The 21,451-nt window shown below is 46.1% G+C and overlaps 3 protein-coding genes and 1 non-coding gene across 4 annotated transcripts; 2 read left to right on the top strand and 2 right to left on the bottom strand.

The window, feature by feature from the left end:
• Nucleotides 1–282: 282 nt before the first annotated feature.
• Nucleotides 283–3,587, top strand: LOC108135627 (kinesin-like protein Klp68D). Its single transcript, XM_017256447.2, has 3 exons — nt 283–399; nt 559–1,320; nt 1,375–3,587. The coding sequence occupies exons 2-3, from the start codon at nt 656–658 to the stop codon at nt 3,059–3,061; spliced, it is 2,352 nt and encodes a 783-aa protein (XP_017111936.1). The 5' UTR covers nt 283–399; nt 559–655; the 3' UTR covers nt 3,062–3,587.
• Nucleotides 3,588–3,701: 114 nt separating this feature from the next.
• Nucleotides 3,702–6,048, bottom strand: LOC108135628 (2-amino-3-ketobutyrate coenzyme A ligase, mitochondrial). Its single transcript, XM_017256448.1, has 4 exons — nt 5,912–6,048; nt 5,083–5,279; nt 4,163–5,024; nt 3,702–4,100 (listed from the first exon to the last, which is right to left on the bottom strand). Exons 1-4 carry the CDS (start codon nt 5,946–5,948, stop codon nt 3,943–3,945), a joined length of 1,254 nt encoding a protein of 417 aa, XP_017111937.1. The 5' UTR covers nt 5,949–6,048; the 3' UTR covers nt 3,702–3,942.
• A 699-nt stretch (nt 6,049–6,747) lies between these two features.
• Trnaq-uug lies at nt 6,748–6,819 on the bottom strand. The gene has a single exon. It is a non-coding gene; the product is annotated as a tRNA-Gln (tRNA).
• A 675-nt stretch (nt 6,820–7,494) lies between these two features.
• Nucleotides 7,495–21,321, top strand: LOC108135602 (cubilin homolog). Its single transcript, XM_017256414.1, has 17 exons — nt 7,495–8,190; nt 8,735–8,841; nt 8,908–10,811; nt 10,882–11,066; nt 11,126–11,454; nt 11,510–11,619; nt 11,915–12,113; nt 12,182–13,499; nt 13,833–14,712; nt 14,778–14,935; nt 15,008–16,797; nt 17,120–19,424; nt 19,534–19,713; nt 19,764–19,905; nt 19,975–20,126; nt 20,188–20,485; nt 20,546–21,321. Exons 1-17 carry the CDS (start codon nt 7,633–7,635, stop codon nt 20,755–20,757), a joined length of 10,827 nt encoding a protein of 3,608 aa, XP_017111903.1. The 5' UTR covers nt 7,495–7,632; the 3' UTR covers nt 20,758–21,321.
• Nucleotides 21,322–21,451: the final 130 nt, after the last annotated feature.

Here is a 21,451-nt window from a genome sequence, read left to right as displayed (position 1 = left end):
CAATGTGAATTAAAACCTTTAACCACGTTTTTTATCAAGGAACACAAAATTTAAAAAACATTCTCCCAGTAACTATGTAAAAATAACAAATGTTTTTGTAAAATAAAAAATTTCTTGATTTTATGATAAAGTCATCCGATTTGAAATTGTGACAAAGTTACAAAAGGATAAAATACAGAGCTTAGTTGAAATACTTTTGATTAGATTATTTTTGAAATTGCGCGCTTAGTTATTGGGGGTACCATATTAATTAGTGGGACCCTCGTTTGGCTAGCCCGTATTTGGTGCAGGAGTCTTTGCAGCACCTGGCCACACTGACCATTTGAGCCAAACTCTGTTAACCGCAGCTGAGACAAAAAAAGCGAATTCAAGGTGAAGTAATTGGCTTCAAAATAACAGGTAATAATAGCTGATTGCCGAATCGTTTCGCCCAACTGCTCAAGTGGCCGAAAAACTTGAGGAGTTGCTGGCAAAACGGACGGAGAAGTGCCCAATTCAGACGGTTGCGTCAGGAGGGAATTATTGATTTTATTCGTCATTTGTTTTCGGTCGCCACAGCTACTCGTCTTTTGAGGGGGAGCGGCCTGAGTCACCGTCAACCACACACAAACGAGCACGAAAATCACGGAACCGAGGAACGCACGGATTTCCGGAGATGAGTGCCAAGCCCAGGAGACCTGGAACCGCCGGCAGCCAGACGCCCAATGAGTGCGTCCAGGTGGTGGTCAGATGCAGGCCCATGAGCAACAGGGAGCGCTCAGAAGGATCACCGGAGGTGGTCAATGTCTATCCGAACAGGGGCGTGGTGGAGCTGCAGAACGTCGTGGATGCCAACAAGGAGCAGCGCAAGGTCTTCACCTACGATGCCGCCTATGATGCGAGCGCCTCGCAGACGACGCTCTACCACGAGGTGGTCTTTCCCCTGGTCAGCTCCGTGCTGGAGGGATTCAACGGCTGCATCTTCGCCTACGGCCAAACGGGCACCGGCAAAACCTTCACCATGGAGGGCGTGCGTGGTAATGACGACCTGATGGGCATCATACCGCGCACCTTCGAGCAGATCTGGCTGCACATCAATCGCACCGAGAATTTCCAGTTCCTGGTGGACGTCTCCTATCTGGAGATCTACATGGAGGAGCTGCGGGATCTCCTCAAGCCCAACTCCAAGCATTTGGAGGTTCGCGAGCGGGGATCGGGCGTTTATGTGCCGAATTTGCATGCCATTAACTGCAAAAGCGTGGACGACATGATCCATGTGATGCAGGTGGGCAACAAGAATCGCACCGTGGGATTCACCAACATGAATGAGCATAGTTCAAGGTGAGTGGAGTGGAGTGTTTGATTGGGAAACTAATATATTAAATTCCCTTGCAGATCCCACGCCATTTTCATGATCAAGATCGAAATGTGCGACACTGAGACGAATACCATCAAGGTGGGCAAGCTGAATCTCATCGATCTGGCGGGCAGCGAGCGGCAGTCCAAGACGGGAGCTTCGGCGGAACGGCTGAAGGAGGCCAGCAAGATCAACCTGGCGCTCTCCTCGCTGGGCAACGTGATCTCCGCCCTGGCGGAGAGTTCACCCCACGTTCCGTACCGTGACTCAAAGCTGACACGCTTGCTGCAGGATTCGCTGGGTGGCAATTCGAAGACCATTATGATTGCCAACATTGGACCCTCGAACTACAACTACAACGAAACGCTGACCACTCTGCGTTACGCTTCGCGGGCCAAGTCCATCCAGAATCAGCCGATCAAGAACGAGGATCCGCAGGACGCCAAGCTGAAGGAGTATCAGGCGGAGATCGAGCGGCTCAAGCGACTGATTGCACCGCAACAGCAGCAGCGCACCGAGAAGCAGGTCACAGCGAAAAAGCAGCGCATCAAGAAGCCCAAAAAGGAGCCCGTGTCCAAGGAAATGTCCGATTCTCTGCAAGTATCCACCATTGAGCAGCCAGAAGAGGAGAGCGATGCCGAGGGGGCCGAGTCCGAGTCGGATAAGGAGAACGAGGCCGAGGTGGCCAAGTCCAATGAGGAACTGGAACGCGAACGTGTGGAGAACGCAAAACTTGCGGCCAAATTGGCCGAACTGGAAGGTCAACTGGTGCGCGGTGGCAAAAATCTGCTGGACACGTACAGCGAGCGCCAAATTGAATTGGAAAAGAAGCTGGTGGAAATTGCGGAGCGCAAGAAGCGCGAAATTGAGATCCAGCAGCAGCTGGAGCTGCAGGAGGAGACCACGCTGGAGATACGCGAACGGAATGTCTCCCTCGAACAGGAAGTGGAGCTGAAGAAGCGCAAGCTCTCGAAATGCTATGCCAAGTACTTGGCTCTGCAGCAGGAGCTTAACGACTGCAAGTCCGACCACAACCAGGATCTCAGGGAACTGGAGATGGCCCAGAACGAGCTGGTCAAGGAGCTTAAGCGCCAGCTGCTGATCATCGACAACTTTGTGCCCATCGAGGTGAAGCAGCGTCTGTACACACAGGCCAAGTACGACGAGGAGCAGGAGGAATGGAAGTTCTCCTCGATGTCGTTGCCCACGCCTCCTGGCGGCGATGGCAAGTTCAGCAGCAGGCGTCCTGTCTCGCATCCGCAGCGCCGCAGACCCACCTCCGAGTATGCCCTGCAGGAGGCTAAGTCCAATGCGCCCAGCTCCCTGCGCTTCAAGAGCGAGAACATCGTGAACTACGAACTGGAGATGCCTTGCCGCACCACCCAGGAGTATCGTACGCCCAAGGTGTCGGCCTCGTTGCAGGCGGTGCTCGCCCAGGCCATGCAAACGGGCAGCGATGACATTGACATAGTGGACTCACACACAAATTCACTGCGCAGCCGGCTAGAGAACATCATCAATGCGAATGCCAATGGGGGCTCTGGTCCTGGGGCTGCAGCCAACGTGGGCAGCTCCATACCCAATGTCCGGAACATTAAGTCGAGCCGGGGACTGCCGAGCGCCGCCTCCAACCTCGACTCCAACCGCCGTCCGCCCACGGGCCGTCTGCCGGCCAAGAAGCCCGCTTCGGCGTATCCCAAAGCTCGCGGTCTGGTCAACAAATAATCACAAACGACTCGAATCGAATTGAATTGCAGCTAACCATTGCATCATGCAAACACAACACTAACCAAAGTATTCATAGTCATCGCAATATGTACACCTCGGTACTCCTAGCCCAATCTACTCACACTTAGCGCTTTGTAAAAGTTTCCTTTTGCTTTTGGGCCAACTCAAAGCACCTGGCATTTTAACTATTCAGACGTCTTCAGAACTGAACCATTGATTCCATTTTAGTTTATGCCACATGAGGAGATTCGGCCAGCCCACACCCCATACTTTCCCTTATTGTTTTATACGTTTATTTTTGTTACTCGACTCGAATTATTTGTTATTGATTTTTTAGTGCATATATGTATGTATGTTTGTGCTCGGTTAAGTTGGCGCGTGCATTTACCGGCTTGAGCCAGACTTTTTTTTATCGTGCAATCTAAGCTTAAGTTAAACCCAACTGCAACAGTCTATTATTTACTTAGTAAATGATCTTTAGTTAATCTTATGAACCAAATAAAGCTACTCCATAAACACGAAATGTGGTCAATTGATGGTGGTTTTCTAATTTGAATTAAAGTAAGTAAGAAATTGAATAATTCTTATATGTAAGTAAACATTAAAGATCTTTTGAAGATCTAGTTTCTTTGGCTAGTTGACTTTTACTGCTCTTTATTATCGGGTTAGAATTTTTCATGTTTCTTAAAGAAATTTAGATAAAACATTAAACAGAATTAAAAGGATTTATTCTTGAAACTGTTTTGATAAATGCAGCTGTTTAATATAAATGCAAAACTGGAGTTGTTTTATAAATTGACAATTTTAAAGACAATATCTCAGTACCTTTAAATAAATGCAGTTTCAATTAACGTAAATGCAATATTCAATACTGTTTTTTACTGGATTACTTTCAGAGAGCGACCAACTTCAACAAATGCAGCAATAGCCCGATCGATTTCCGCTTCAGTGTGGGCAGCGGAGATTTGAACGCGGATGCGGGCCTTTCCCTGAGGAACCACTGGGTAGCTAAAGCCGATGACATAGATGCCCCGGGCTAAAGGATAAATTAGATTCAAGTAGGGTGTTGGTCTAGCGATAAACAATCTTTAAACTTACTCAGCATCTCATCGGCAAACTTGGAGGCGAGACGAGCATCGCCCAACATCACGGGGCAGATGGGATGGTTCTCGCCGGCAATGGTGAAGCCAGCCTTGGTCATGGCCTGCCGGAAGCGCTGTGTGTTGCTCTGAACCCGCTGGGTGAGCTCACTAGACTGGAGGAGCATGTCCATGACCTTCAGGCCAACTGCCACAACCGCCGGCGGCAGGGTGTTGGAGAACAGGTACGGCCTGGACTTCTGGCGCAGGAAAGAGATGAGCTCGGCGGGCCCTGTGGTGTAACCGCCGGAGGCTCCACCCAAGGCCTTGCCCAGCGTCGAGTTGATGATATCCACCTCACCCATCACATTGTCGTACTCCTCGGTTCCGCGTCCCGTGGCACCGAAGAAGCCAGTGGCATGGCATTCATCCACAAAGACGAGTGCATTGTACTTCTTGGCCAGCTCAACGATGCGGGCCAGAGGTGCAATGTTTCCGTCCATGGAAAACACACCATCGGTGGCGATAAGTTTGAGCCGAGCATCACTGGCCTTCAATTGCTCCTCCAAGTCCTTCAAATCCCGGTGCCTGTAGCGCTGCTTCTTGGCCTTGCACAGTCGAATGCCATCGATGATCGAAGCGTGGTTCAGTTCGTCGGAGAACACTGCGTCCTCCGGAGTGAGAATGGCCTCAAAGATTCCGGCATTGGCGTCAAAGCAGGAGGCATACAGAATGGTATCCTCGCGTCCATGGAACTGGGCTATCTTCTTCTCCAGCTGCTTGTGTATATCCTGGGTGCCACAAATGAAACGCACTGAGCTCAGTCCGGCTCCATACTGCTCCAGCAGCTTCTGGCTGTGCTCCACAATCTCCGGATGGTTCTGGTGGTCCAGAGAAATTCTTAATTGAAGCTAATAGACTCATATTCAATTCACTTACCGCCAGCCCAAGGTAGTTGTTGGCGCAAAAGTTGAGTATACTCTTGTCACTGCCTTGAACTGTGATCTGGGTGCTCTGCGAAGACGTGATGATTCGTTCGGCCTTGAAGGTGCCGGCCTCCTTGATCCCTGCCAGCTGGGTGCCCAAGATCTCTCGCAGCTGCGACTGAGCCGCAGCACTGTAATGGCGTCCTCCGACTGGCGATGAAATTTTTTATAATACAAAATCAAATATTAGTAAACACGCACAAGGCAAAATAAAGTATATTTATATTAAAAAATCAATGAAAAGGTTTAAACTCTAGTTAAATGGAAAACATGTATTTAAATTAGTTTGTTATATAACTTTTAAAAAAAAAATTTCTTCATAGAAATATTTCTTTTAAAAATATTTTTATATCCTATGGAAAACTTTGTAAAAGCTTTTTTATGTAAATAATTTCTTTTTGTTTTTCCAAAAACAAGTTCACATGTTTGTATTATTAATGTAGGTTATATTTTTAAAAAATGAATCTTTCCAATCACTTAATAATATACAAAAAGTAATTTCTATTTACAAATTAAATAAGTTGTATGGCATCAACATTTTTGATATATTTTTTTTAAGTTTTCACATAATTATAGATATATTTTGAAAACTAAAAACGAAATTTTATATAAACAAATCAAAAGAGTTGCATGGTGAACACAAATATATATTTTTTTTTAGTTTTTTAGTTTTCACATAATAATTATATGACTTAAATATATTTCAAAACAAAAAGCATTTTCTTTTGAAAGCAAATCACATTATTTTATTTAGGGACACGAGTTCTGTATTTTTGGCTTACCCCCACGGAAGAGCAACAATTTTGAGAAAATTGGCATATTGTCGCTGGTCTTTCTGTATTTTTCAATTCGCGAATATGTATTTTCCGGCTGGCTACTGTCCAGATCTCGTCGGCGACTCGCTCTTGACTAAACGACAACCACCAGTCGACATAGAAACATGGAAACAAGTCTCCCTAGTTGGGGGCTCGCTCGACAACAACAAGAGAAATTAGCAGCTGATTTTTGTTTTTACACTTATAAATAGTACATATGCCCACATATATGTATGCGAGTTCAACCTCACATACAAATACATACCGGCTTGCGTTCGTTTTCACTTAATTGATTTAATTTGCGTTCACTTTAGTTGTCATGGAGGCGTATTTACATAGGACACACATGCAGAGATACTTAGATACAAATGTATCTGCTTATCTGCTGGTGTCCAATAAATATTTTGTGCGTATGCTACACATTGTGCAAATTGCTCACAAGGTCATTGTCTATTAGGCTGTGCATTGATTTGAATTGAATTCAATTTCAAAGATTATCAAGCCCTAATAGTGTGCCAACCTGATAACGTAAAATGCAATTATCTCTTGTAAAATTTTTAAAGTTTCCTATGTATTTGTTTTTATTATTGTTATTTTATCTATACCCAAATTTTTTAGTTTTATCAAAAATAAGTATCTTTCATACTGGATATGTTTTTTAAAAGCATCAGGAAAACTTTAAACTTGCAAATGGGCATCAAAAATGAATGGTAAATGTTGACAAGATTAAAAGAGGTATTATTTAAAATTAAATAGCGTAATTTTATCCCAAAACAAATAAAATAAAAAATATTCAGGAATCCAGGTTCTACCGAGATTTGAACTCGGATCGCTGGATTCAAAGTCCAGAGTGCTAACCATTACACCATAGAACCTCTCAATTTTGGCAGTCCAAATTAGCTAATAAAAATTAATATTGTGCTTTGAAAACAAAATTGGTTGTTAAATTGCCTATAGCTAGAAGATTAAGTATGAAAAACAGCCCTTATCAGTTGTGTTCGATCGGTTTGAGGTTCAGGTCAATATAATTAGATGGAAAAGTCAGAAATGCGTTGATAGACGGATGATTTATATAATTTACTGACTATAAAGTCATAAAATGCGACAAATAAATTACAGAAAATATATCAGACTGCAAAGGTTCAGTTATTGGTATAATTGAATAGTCAATATTGAGCCTTTAGAATCTGATTGTTCAATATTGACGAAGCTTATTTCGACTAATATGCTATATTAAATAGAAATTGGTTACGCCAAGTACCTAATCTGTTATATTATAAGTATTACTTATATTTATCATGAGTCCAAACAAAAAAAATATATATAAACCTCGGTCCAATGGCATTAGAATGATAGAAAGTAAACTATTAATTCTGGGAAGCAAGACCAAAAAAAAAAGGGACAACCAAAAACTGCCTGAATATCTTAATTCACATACCAAGTGCAATTCACCAATAGAAATTATGTTCCACACTGCCTGTATCGTAGACGCCCACTTTTTGGCAGTATAAAATCGGAGCTCCAAGTCAGTTTGGTACTAGTTTTCGTGGACATCGCCTGTCGTGTGGTTCAAATCGTTCTTAAACATTCTAAAAACAATCAAATTGGATTATTCTCTATTACAAAATAGTATTTAACTAAATCAACTTTACCCAATTTTGTGAATTGTGTTGAAAAAATGCAAAAAAATGCTTTTAAAGCTACTTGAACTTCCATTTGTGCTGGTGCTGTGCTTGCAAATAGTGTCCGTGAAAGGATCTCAGTATAATGTGGAGCAGCGGGCCCAGCTTGTGAGACAATCGAACGATAATTTGCTCATCGAGGCAGCAAAGGATCAGAATGTGACCTTCCGGTTGATGGGCGAGTCGGCCACCGTGACCATCAACGATGTGGATATGATGACGTTGCTCCGGCGACGGCAACGGATCATTGCCGATCGCCAGGCGGCGGCTCGAAGGGAACCACTATCGATGGACGTCGTCAAGGATCAGTTCCGGGATGTGGATCGCAAAATGAAGCGGATCCAGCGAAGGGTCTTCAATGCGAATAACTCCACGCGAAGGAGTGGGCTCAATCAACGCATCCTGCGTCGACAGTTGCAGCGCGTGGAACGCGTCTCGGGAATCCTGAGAACCCTACTCTCGAATCTGGAAAAGAATGAGTGCAAGTCCATGCCGTGCCAGAACGGCGGAACCTGCCACGACGCCTACAAGGCATTCCAGTGCGAGTGCACTTCGGGTTGGCAAGTGAGTAAGCGGGGGCGTTTCTTGCTGAGATAAGGGGCGTATTTTTAAATGGACAAATGCTTTCACAAGATGTGACGATAATTAATATCAAAATGTACAGATTGGCAAAGAATTTTATTTCATCATGAAACAAATAACAAATAACTGTTTTTAACACAATATTTAACTTTTCACTGCCAGGAAAAAATAATTGATGTACGACGCCACAAAAAAATCCAGTGTTGCAAAACAAAAAACAAAACAAAGCGTAGCGAAGAACAGTTTGTTTAAAAAAAAATAATTTAAATGCAATACTTAAGCAGATTAGTGTCTTAGAGCATTTTAATTATAATTTATAATATAATGAAAGGAATTATATGAATTTATAGTATAATATAGTATAATATAAAGTACTTGCTGACTGAGTGTCGTACCCTCAAAAACTTTCTTGTCGCGTCCATGCAAATGATAAGCAGCTTTTTGCCAGTATTGAAAAATGTATGTTTTATTCCCGTTAGATCGCCATCTTTTACTGAGCCATATTCTTTACATATGTTTGTTTAAGGGTGATACATGTGAGGAGGATGTGAACGAGTGCGTCACCTTGGCTGGCACGGATCTTGCCGGATGCCTAAACAATGGCCAGTGCATAAACACTCCCGGAGGCTATCGGTAAGTGGAAAAGTGCATCCAGTACCGTAGCAGGATCAAACCAATTGCTCCGTCTCAACTTTCCAGATGCGTTTGCCGAAATGGTTTCTCCGGCAGTCACTGCCGCCTTCGGAGCAATTCCTGCTCCGGCATTGGATCCCGGGAACTGTGCGGCGAGCACGGCACCTGCATCCAAGCTGGCAATTCCAACGGCTATGTGTGCATCTGCGATCAGGGATGGACGTGGGCGGATGCCAATGTGACCGCCGCCAGTCCAAGTGCCTGCACCCGGGATGTGGACGAGTGTGAGCCGCGTGTGAATCCCTGCCACGACGTGTGCATCAATCTGCCGGGCAGCTTTCGCTGCGGTCCCTGTCCGCCGGGGTACACGGGTGACGGACGCTTCTGCCGGGACATAGACGAATGTGCCGGCGAGGACAACGGCGGATGCAGCCTGCAGCCCCGGGTGTCCTGCACCAACACGGAGGGCTCGCATCGCTGTGGCCGCTGTCCACCGGGCTGGACAGGCGACGGACGCACTTGCAAGGCCGCCGACTCCAACTCCTGCAACGATGAGAGGATTTGCCATCCGCTGGCCAAGTGCGAGTACGTCTCCGACACGGTGGTGTGCACCTGTCCGCTGGGCAGCTTTGGCCATGGCTACGGCGCCGATGGCTGCACCACGGACTCCAGCCGGCAGCCCTGCGAACAGCATCCCTGCCAGAACAATGGAACCTGCGTGCAGAACGGAAGGGGAACCACCTGCATATGCCAGCCTGGATACACGGGCGCCGTGTGCAACTCGTCGGATGCCTGTCATCCGAGCCCCTGCCTAAATGGCGGAACCTGTCGCCTGTTGCCGAATAACAAGTACCAGTGCGTTTGTCCACGCGGCTACACCGGCACCACCTGCTCCCATCAGCGATTCTTTTGCGGAGCAACAATCCAGGGGCCCACGGGCCAGCTGCATTTCCCGCCCAACACGGCCGACGGTGACTACCAGGCGGACGAGCGGTGCCCATTCATCGTGCGCACCACTGTTAACCAGGTGCTTAACCTAACCTTCACCCAGTTCGATCTGCAGGACAGCACCGATTGCACCGCCGACTTTCTGCAGCTGCACGACGGCAACTCGCTATCTTCGCGCCTAATTGGCCGCTTTTGTGGCTCCCGTTTGCCCATGGGGAACGGTAGTGTGATCACCAGCCAGGAGCAGGTCTTTTTCTGGTTTCGATCCGACAATGAGACGCAGGGAAAAGGATTCCACGTCACCTGGAACTCTCTGCCGTTCTCCTGCGGCGAAACCATTAACCTGACACTGACGCAGACCGGCGTTCTGCGGTCTCCGGGCTATCCAGGTCAAGCCCGACCGGGTCTCGACTGTCGCTGGCAACTGACGGCGCCCTTTGGCAGCCGCTTGCTCCTTCGCTTCTACGAGATTAAGCTGGGTACCACCGAAGCAGACGCCAAGAACTGCAGTCAGGATTCCCTCACTGTTTACGACTCGGACCTCAAGCTGCTTCAGGCCTGCCAATCCCTGCAGCCCCCACCGCTGTATAGCTCATCGAGCAGCCTGCGTATGGACTTCCACACGGATGCATTGCGTTCGGATAGCTCCTTTCAGATGCACTACGAGGTGGTGCCGGGTCGGCCAGGATGCGGAGGCGTCTACACGGCGTCGCGAGGTCGCATCAGTGGAAAATTGGACGCCGAGGTCTGTCTCTATCTGGTAGAGCAGCCGCGGGGAACACAAGTACAGCTGGTGTTCGATCAGGTACACCTGTTGCAGACAGAAAATTGTAATATCCAGAAGATCGAGATCTTTGACGGAAGTACGGTTGATTCGCCACTTATGCGACGCGTTTGTGGTCATCCAGAGTCCAGTGAATTGGAACCACTGATATCCACGAAAAATGTGATCCTAGTGCGCTATGAATACTCATTGAGTGGCTTGAAGCTGAAAACAGCCTTTGTGTTGAGTTATACCAGAGGTAAGTTTAGAATGAAATCTTGTTTTCCACTGCAGTTGCCCCAATTTAATAAGTTGTCCTTATCTTACAGTGTGCACTGGTAGCTTTGACAGCACTACTGGCATCATTAGTACCCCAAACTACCCGGGTTCGTATCTCGACGACATGACGTGCACCTACAACTTGACTGGACCGCTTGATACAGTGGCTGAAATCAAAATCACAGACCTATCGCTGGGCACTGCCACTAATGGAAACGAAACCACTTATTTAGATGTAAGTAACAGCTTTGAAACTTAAAATTATTTATTATTTATTACAGTTAAATCATTTAGGTATATTTGGGTATTCGTGATGAAAAGAGGCATTTTGAAAAGTCAACGTATAACCTTTCCCTGATATCACACACAAATCGGGCTAGTCTGGTCTTCCACGGATCCGGTAGTGGCCGTGGAATGCGAGTGGAATACGAGTTTGTGCTTAATAATTGTGGAGGATTCCTCACCGAATCCGACAGGAGACGGGTCAGACATACACACACCACATTTTGTCAGTGGTTTATTGATGTTCCAGGAAGAAAACGAATTATTGCTCACTCTATAATTGCAAGACCAACATACTCCATTTATGACAATAGCACAAGTCCAGCGACTTTGTTAAACACGTAGGTAAATACCTAAATGGAAAAGTCAATAGCTATACATGTTCAATCATTTCAGTTATTCGAGTAGTGTGGATGATGTGTTTGATGGAGATCTTTTGACTATAAGTATGTTTAACGAAAACAGATATGGCATTTTAATGCTTGGATTTGAAATGGTTGAGCAAGGTAAGAGAATTCTAAATCCTTTGTTAATGTAAGTAAATCCATTCAGATTCCTCGACTTAAAAGAATACAAAACATAAAAATAACTAAAACAAGCCTTAAAAACCAAATTAATATTTCGAATATCCAAATTAATATTAACAAATAAGGTAATTAAAGTGTTTGAAAGTCTCACAATTAGTTTGCTATCAAGGTTAAAACCTAGTTTCTTAAAAATCTGTCTAAAACAATACGTCTTCTATATTAAATATTATGTAGAGACTATGAATTTAACATTATTTATATTATTTAAAATCAGATGAGTGTGGAGGAACATTCACAGGGCGCTATGGCTACATAAAATCTCCAAATTGGCCAAAGGCATATGGAGAAAACCAAAAATGTGAATGGATCTTACGAGCACCGCTTGGTCACCGTCTCGAATTGGTGGTGCAAAACTTTACACTAGAATCATCATTCGCTGACCTTCGATGCACGACCGACTGGCTGGAAATCAGGTGATCGATCGACCTAAGCTCTTGCATAACTAATTTCCAATATATAATTTAACATTTTTTATTTTTAGAAACGGAGATTCTGGTTCGTCGCCGCTTATTGGTCGGTATTGTGGTACTAATATCCCTAGTCGGTTACCCTCGTATAGCAATGCAATGCATCTGGAATTCCATTCCGATAGAAGCATAGAGACCAAGGGATTCCTTCTAAAGTGGCAGCAAACCGGAACCGGATGTGGCGGCAAACTAAGCTCATCCACGGGGAGCATTCATTCGCCGCATTCATTGGCGGGAAATCGTGGTGTTTTGGCCTGCGACTGGCAGATTGTTGTGGCCGAGGGATCCAGGGTGAACCTGCAGCTTGAGAGCAGCGACGCGCGTCTTTGCCTCGGCCAACTGAGCATATACGATGGCCCCACTATTGCCAGCAACAAAATGGTAATTCGTTGCAACGGAACAAGCGCCGAACCGCTGCAGTCCACCGGAAATCGCGTCCTTGTCCGTTACGACGTGAGCCATGAGTCACCCGACGGCACCGACTTCCTCTTGAACTACCAAACGAATTGTCGAGTTCGACTCGAAAACCTGGCGGGTGCCATTGAAACGCCCAACTTCCCGGAGAATTATCCGCCAAATCAGGACTGCGAATGGGACATTCGCGCTGGCGGACGAAAGAATCATTTGCAGCTTGTCTTCTCGCATCTTAACCTCGAGGGTTTCAATTCTGACTGCACCTATGACTTTGTGACGCTGACAGACATGCTGGACGACGAGATTCTAAGTAAGGTTAATTTATGCAGCTTCAATGGCTTGCTGCCCACCGCAACTGTCGGCAATCGGCTGCTTCTTCGCTTCAAGAGCGATTTCTCACAACAGGAGCAGGGCCTCCGGGTCGAGTACAAGCGACTAGGATGTGGAGATCATTTCCACGCAGCAGGCGGAACGTTTGAATCGCCAAAAGCTCCCTTCAGCGTGGACATGGACTGCGTGTGGATCATCACAGCATCGGAGGGCAATCAAATTCGCCTCTTGCTGCATGAAGTCCACTTCGAGGCGCCACAGGGCGAGTGCTTGGAGGCGGATTCAAAGCTCTCCGTATCTGCAACCAGTGGATTCAACTCCTCCGTGATGCTGTATCAGAGTTGCCACGAGGAGTCGCAGACTCAGACATTCACCTCTCCGGGAAATGAGCTGAAAGTTCACTTTGTAAGCAGCTCGGCGCCGTCGAGGAAATTCTTTAGGGCCAGCTATGTTCAGGTGCCAGCCAGTTGTGGCGGTTACATCAGTGCCAGCAGCGGTATGTTAACCACTCCCGGTTTTCACAATCTTCAGGACAGCAGCAACGTCGCCAATTACTCATCAAACGTGGAGTGCGTATGGACTGTGGAAGTAAGTTACTCAAAATCTATTATATTACAATGCAGAACGTATGTTCATTTGAGCCATATATTTATTATTTATTTGTAATTTCATTTTAAATCTTTTCCCTTTCATTAAAAACATTAGGTTTAAGTATACCAACTTAGATTTTCAATATTAACAGGCATTATTTCGTTTTAAGCTTTCTAATTTTTTGCTGCAAAGAAAAAATAGTTAAACATGACTTGCAGTTGATAAAATAAACTGTTAAATAGTAAAATTAGGTCCTGTTTACAAAGTGTTTAAACAAATTTGTATTGTATTTTTTGGAACCTAATCAAGTTAAAAATTCAATTTTTGTAGGTAACTAAAAGCTATGGCATGAGACTGCGTTTCGAGCAGTTCAACCTAACGAATTCGGCCAACTGCTCACTTAGTTTCGTGGAACTCACTAAGCTCACGTCGGACGACCAAGAGGAATTCCTGGAGAAGCCCTGTGGTGACGATGCGCCCATGATCCGGCTAGTTCACGGACAGAAGCTGCGTGTCCGGTTCAAAGCCCAAGCGGGAACTTGGGGCCGGTTTGCCATGCACTTCGAGCGCACATGTGGTGGTCCACTTGCCACCGGGGAGGGCTATTTGCAATCCCGGCTAGACGAGGACTGCGACTGGCTGATCTCCTCACCTGAGGGCAGCAAACTTGCCCTTAACATCAATCAGCTAGAGTGTCCATTATGTGCCGTAGGCTCGGACAATTGCCCGGTCCTTAAGCTGATCAACGACGATGATCAGGTGGTACTCTATCAATTGTGTCGCGATCACAATGCCAATTTAGTTGTCCCCGCCAACAATGTACGCATCGAGACCAAAGGGATTAGGCTGCAGGCGCAGTACAGCACCTTTGAGAACTCGTGTGGGGGAAACATCACGTCTGTCCGTGGCAGCCTCAGTTCGCCCAACTACCCGGACAGTTATCCGGCCAACGTTGAGTGCGTCTGGACCATCGAGGTGCGTCCGGGAAATGCTCTGGAAATCAACTTTGACGCCATGGACATTGTTCGTTCCGATCACTGCAACGAGGACTTCCTGGAGCTGCGTTCTGGCGTCCAGGGTCCACTCCTTGGACTCTACTGCGATAAGAAATTGCCGGAGGGTCCGTTGCTGGTTAACTCTCAGCTTTGGATTAAATTCCGCAGCACACCGGGCAACACTGCCGGCGGTTTCCGTTTGCGCTGGAGCTACGGTAAGTGATCTAAAGTGGGCAATTGTTGTTACGACATTCTTAGAACCTTATGTCCTAATCTGCAGTGCACAACATTGAAATTACAAATGGCACCAATGGAACCATTGAGCAGCCTCCATCGCTCTTCCTTAACGACGAGTTTGAGCCCTTCACTTGGCGCATTTTCGCGGAGCGCGAAAAGGTTATAGTCTTGCATTTTGACGAATACATTTCCGGCCTTTTGGTGAGAAAAATCACAAATAATTAAATGCAAAAATAACTAATATTTGCAAAAAAAAAAAAAAACGTTTGCCAGCTGTTCGATGGCTATGATGACAGTGCTTTGGTGGTCAACATTGCAGCCAGTCCATGGACTTTCACATCCAGCAGCAATGTGGTCTACTTGAAGACCATGAATGCGGATCTTAGGGACTTCCGTTTGAAGTGGCACGTGCTCGACTCCCATCTGGTGACGGGTAATGTCACCCTGACCTCCAAGCAGTGTACCCAGGAGCTGACGATGACATCCTCTGCCCGCATTGAATTAAGTTCGCCGGGTTATCCACATGGCTACGCACCCAATCTGAATTGCGAATGGACCCTGAGGCCAGAGGACCCTACTCGTCATATCTTGGTCTATTTTTACAAAGCAGATCTGGAGGTCTTTTCCGACTGCACCGCCGATTATCTACAAATTCAAAGTTCGCCCGATCTAAGCCACTGGACGAATGAGGTGCGCGTTTGCAAGAAACGGGAATCTACGGATGCGATTATCCCAGTTCATGGCACGCCACATCTGCGACTGCAGTTCCACAGCGATGTGTCCATTAATGGTACCGGTTTTCAGGCGAACGTCCGCACTGCCTGTGGCTCCAATATGACTGGCACCGTGGGCACCATTCCAGAGCCGCCCTTTCAAGACATCAATGTATGCGCCTGGCACATCGATGTGCGACCAGGTCGTAAAATTGACATCACGATTACTTACAACGGCCCACCTTCTGCCGGTGACTGTGAGGTGTATGGTCTTATCTACGATGGATTGGATGACCATGCTCCCTTGCTGGAGCACAGCAAGTTCTGTAACCATGAGGGTTTTAAGAAAACAACGTTTCGGACGAGTAGCTCGCATGCCTACGTGAAATACCAACTGGGCAATAGGAGATCATTGGATACAAACCTCTGGACTCTCACGTACCGAGAGTTTAATGAGTGTGATAGTGAGATTAAGTTGACCCAGCAGGCTCCCAAGTATGTGGTCATGTCACCAGGATTTCCATATCTACCCCAACCGCATTCGGATTGCACGTGGTTGATAATGGCGCCGGTGGGTGAGACCATCGCGGCCGACTTTGACGAGTCATTCGAACTGAGTGCTCGGCACTGCGACAAGGAGCATGTGGAGTTGTTTGACGGCTCCACCAAACTGGCCCGCAGCCTGAGCCGCGTCTGCCGCAAGCCACAGGCCACGGTGCGCAGTACCGGCAACCTGCTTCTCGTCCACTACCAGTCGCAGCTCGATGAACCCACTGGAGGTTTTAGGCTCAACTTGTCACTGAGCACATGTGGCGGCCAGTTCAGCGGGTCGCCTGGCACTCTCAGCTCGGAGAACTATCCGCATTTGGGAGGATATCCAAAGCCATCGTTGTGCGTGTACAGCATTCGCTTTCCCAAGGACACGTTCATCCGGTTGAACATCACCGATCTGCACCTGCCCTTCGATCCCAGTGGAACATCCTCAAAAGAAACCAGCGATCGCCTGGAAATCGTTGACTTGGCGGACCCAACCAAAGAGCTACTGATCGTGGATGGCAGCACAGTCACGCCCATGCTCGTCACCCTAAACACCAACGCCGCAGCCATTCGCTTTGTTGCAATCAAAAATGTTAATAGCTATCGGGGCTTTAAGTTGCAATATCAGCGCGCCCTGGGAACGTGCTCGCGAGATATAAGCGGAGTGGAGGGGGACATCGTGTTCCCGCGCTTGCCACAATCATCCTGGCTGAGATTCTGTCGCCTGACCATCAAAGTTCCCAAGGGACAGAGGGTGCGGCTGCGTCTTCTTAATCTGGCTGACATACGCGTTGTCATGCGAAACGACACCAGGTGAGTAATGTATTTAGACTTGTTTTCTCGTACTATGTATCTTAAACAAATTAATCCACATTAAAAACCGGTAAAGTACCAATAATTTACATATTATCATAAAAAAACAAAAAAATGAAAGTTCCTAATTCACTCGTCAATCAATTTCTTACTTAGCTAAACAAATTTTAATAATTTTATAATTTCTAACAATTTTCTTAGTCAAAGTTCTGTCTAGTCAAATACTAATTTAGTTATACATACTATTAATTTAATTAAGTTTACTTGTTTTAATAATTTTATAAATTTGTAATTTTTAATTTATGAAATTAACTCTTACCAGATACGTTCGCTTAGCGAATGCGGCACACTTTTCCTTTTACAACGACGCCAACTCACTGTCCAAGATCACAGAATTCCGGATCAATAGCTACAACGGCAGTGGAATAATCGAGTCAACGGACAATTTTATGCTCGTCGTTGTCCTGGCCAGTCAGTTGGACTTGAGCTCCACAGCGCTAAGAGCTCGCTTCAGCTCCAGTGAGCCAACCGTGTGTCCGCCGGACATTGGAGACCAGGCAACGGGATCGCTTTCCATCCAGACGCTTCTCCAGCTGCCCAGCTACCACTGCAGCATCCAGTTCTCCTGCGCTGCAAGTACAACGCTCACCTTTAAGGTCGAGGAGTACCTGCTCCAGACCATGGGCGGTCCAGCGGTTGTGTTTGTGGATGACGTCCAGCGTGTTCCGTTCAAGGCGATGTTCGCCAATGTCACCAATAGTTTTGTATCTCTGGCCACCACAGTCGGACGTGTGACGCTCCTGAACAGCGACAATGTTAAGTTGCGGCGCTTCCGGGCCACATATCGGCGACACCGTTGCGGCGGACGACTGCAGGCCGCTGAGGGAACTGCCATCGAGTCGCCAGAGATCCTGCCCACCCTTGATGACGATTACGGTGTGCTGGAGTGCCTTTGGACGCTAACCAACAGTAATGGCTATGTTCTGGAGGGCAACGCAACCCTCACCGACCGCTGCGATCGGGAATACATTGTGATCTTCAGCGGGCAGACGGAAGTGGGTCGCATTTGTCGCGGCATGACCGTAAATAGCACGCTTCTGGCGCGTGCCACCTCAACTGTTCTGTACCATTCGGAAAACCGAGACCTCGGAGCCAGCCGGTTCATCCTGATCGCTCGGCAGTCCATATCCGTCGGCAATGTGATACGCCTGGATCACCGACCAGCGCCACCGGTGACGATCGAGAGCAAGGACTACCTGAACAACATGGAGCGCGTATGGGAGTTCATGACCAAGGATGGGCTCTCACTGAAGTTACAATTCAAGGACCGCTTCTTCATTGAACTGTCACCCAACTGTACGAACGATCGGTTGACCGTCGAGCGCTACGATCGCTCGGCTGGAGCGTATGTGGAGGTGACCAGCCTCTGTGGCAGGCAAACGCCGCCCGAAATTCTAGTGCCATCCACCCGGATTCGCGTGATATTCCGCACGAATTCCAATGTGACGGGCGATGGCTTCAGTTTCCAAGTCTCCCCCAGCTGCGATGCCGTACTGCAGGCCACGGCAGGTGTTCAGATCCAGGAGACTCCCAGCTGGACAACCTACCGCCTGCAGCACTACAACTGCAGCTACACATTCCTCGCCAACAACGACCATCAACTGGTGGTCAGTGTGAAAAACCGAGGACATCCATGGGCACCGGTTAGCTGTACCAGAACTTACTTCGAAGGTTATCGTTCAGTTGCTGGAAGCGTGGAAACAAGTATGGGCAAGCTGTGTCCCGATTTCGAGGTGCATGGCTATGACAAACTTCGCCTGCAGTTTGTTTCCACAACGACGCATGGATTCGAGCTGCAATACCATTTAATTGGATGCGGTGGCGACCACAATGAATCCTTCACGCTTCGCCCGCCGCAGGATGAAGAGCACGACGTGTATGCCCACGACATGAAGTGTGAGTGGAGAGTGGTCGCACCACCGCAACACGCCGTGGTCATTGAGTTCAAGTACTTTGACATGGAGGAAGCTCAGAACTGTCGCTTCGACAGTCTGAGCATTTACCGCGGCAAAGTGGCCAGCGTGGAGCAGAGGGTAGACCAACTGTGCGGCAATAAGACGAGTCCGCCCACCATCATGGTGGACAGCAACGAGGCACTGATTGTCCTGTCCACGGACAGTTCCAACAGTCGCCGCGGCTTCCTGGCCAGCGTTCGCTTCACGCAGAACTGCAACGAGCGCGTGAGCCTGGACTCGGAAGGGCCACGTACGAATTTGATGCGTTCGTACCGCATCAATGCCACCGAACCGCTGCTGTGCCACTTCAGTGCGAGTGTTCCGCCCGATTATCGACTTTCTCTGGAGGTGCGCAAATTGCAACTAAACGGTGCTGACTGCCGCACTTGCAGCTACTTAGAGATCCTGGATAGCGCAGAGGTCGAAGACCGAAACCTGGGCAAATACTATGGATCGGGTGCGAACCGGACCAAGGTGTTCAGTTCCTACTCGGACATGGACTTCCATCTGAGCGCCAAGAGTGGACAGGATAGAAACATTAGCTTCGAGCTGATTCTGCAAATGGAACCCACTGTATGCGGTAAAGCGGTGTACAACATGCGCATATACGAGGTGAGACATTTGAAATAATATTTCGAAAAATTTACACATGATTTTGAAAAGTTTTTTCAAATTCGAATTCTCTCATTTGTTCAATTATTTCGATTACTTTTCCCAATAGACCGTTACACTGGGCATACAGTACGACAATAGCACAAGGAGCTACGAGGGAAATATTCATTGTACTTGGACAATTAAGTACGAAGGATATTTGGAAATAGATTTCCAAAAGTTACGCCTTAAGGAAATATCGCAGAGAACTGGAAAATGCGAGGACTACTTGAAAGTGTCCAAGTCTTACGTATGTAACTCATAATTATTAACTTTAATTAATTAATTATTACTTTTCAGTTCACCCAATCCTTTTGCGGACAACACGACAAAAGCTTCAAGTTGAATGAAGAAATTGATTTATCTGACATGCAACTCACCTTCCACAGCGACGAACTCGAGGAGTCCCAAGGGTTTGAAGTTGTCATCCGACGAAAGCCAAGTATGCGCAATCGTTTTTTAAATATCTGCCGTTTTATAAAGCGAATTTTCGATAACTGATCTTCTACAGCATGCAATGGAAACTATACAGAACTGAGTCAATTTATTGATGTCAACTATCTTACCAGCTGTACAGATTATATTCGAGTACCAAAGGGTTACAGCATTACGCTATACGTAATGTCTGTGATGTTCAGCAATTTGGAAAATAACTACTTCAACGTAGGTTAACTTTTATAGATACTTTTGATAGGGCAAATATTAAGCACTACAATAATTACAGGTGACGGATCTAAATTCAAACAAGACAATTTTCACCACTTCGCACATTCAATGGGAAACCTCTGCCAGAATTACGACCACCAACGAGTTGCGCCTCGACAGCCGTGGAGTATCCTTCCTCAAGCTCTTCTACTTTTCCACAAGCAACCAATTTCCCGGCGGCTGTGGCGGTGAGCTAGCAGTGCTTGGCTCGAAGGGAAGCTACCTAGAGAATCCCTCCTACGAAGGCCGCAATAGTTCATTGTGTACTTGGACTATATCCGTACCCCCAGGCGGAAACCTGCGATTTAGTTTCCAAGGTGAGCCTTGGCTTCTTCAATTGAAAATAATTTGTTCACTACTAACTGTGTACCTTTTAGAATTCAACATGGGCTCGGAAACCAATTGTGATCTGGATAATGTACGATTGTATGCCAACACTACGGACGGCCGCAAACTTGTAAAAAACCTCTGTGGATCAAGGATTCCAAATGATTTTATCATAGCCAACAATAACGTTGTTTTAATTGCAAAAAAGTCGCCAAATTTTGATGGATTAGGTTTCAAGATGGAGATTAAGCATACGAATTGAAAACTGCTACATTTTCAATTGATTCCGAATTTATACAAATAATTCAATATGTTTATAAAGTACAATGCTCAATACTTATTTAAGTATTACTTTTTAAAAATGCTGAACTATTAATAACAAAACACATTTTAATCTTGAGGATATCCATCCATCCAGGTAATGTATGGTGGACAATAAGAAACCAAACTCTTTAAAACTATTGAGCAGCACATAAAGCAAGATAAAGAAGAACAGGTGAAAAAACCAGGAATTAATGAGAATTAATCATCAGCTAAATTAAATTTAAAACTAATAAATCAGCTATGTATTTATTAATGTAAAATAATGTAGCTTGATAAAAGTGCTGGACAGAACTGGAATTAAATTAAAACTACAGAACATAAAAACATACATATACAAATAACTAAAGATCAAATGCAAACATAATTGACTTTATAAGTATTGACAGTCAGCCTATAAAAATAAGGGGACTCCCCGAAATCTTCACGTATGATAAGCAGCAGTTGAACACTAATGGTGTGAACAAAAAGCTATTACAATAAACATCTATTGCACATTTCAGTATTTCTCTAAGCTTTTACTTATGTTGGTATATACTAAAACATTTTTTAAGTATCGTGGAATATTTATGCAATCGAATGAAGGTTACACCTAACGACTTGAACGGCTCTAAACTTATTTATGTTTATACAAA

This window comes from Drosophila elegans, unplaced genomic scaffold (genome assembly GCF_018152505.1).
Source record: "Drosophila elegans isolate 14027-0461.03 unplaced genomic scaffold, ASM1815250v1 contig_208, whole genome shotgun sequence".
NCBI lineage: Eukaryota > Metazoa > Arthropoda > Insecta > Diptera > Drosophilidae > Drosophila > Drosophila elegans.
Note: the sequence above shows the minus strand (reverse complement) of the source record. Positions and strands in the feature narration are given on the sequence as shown.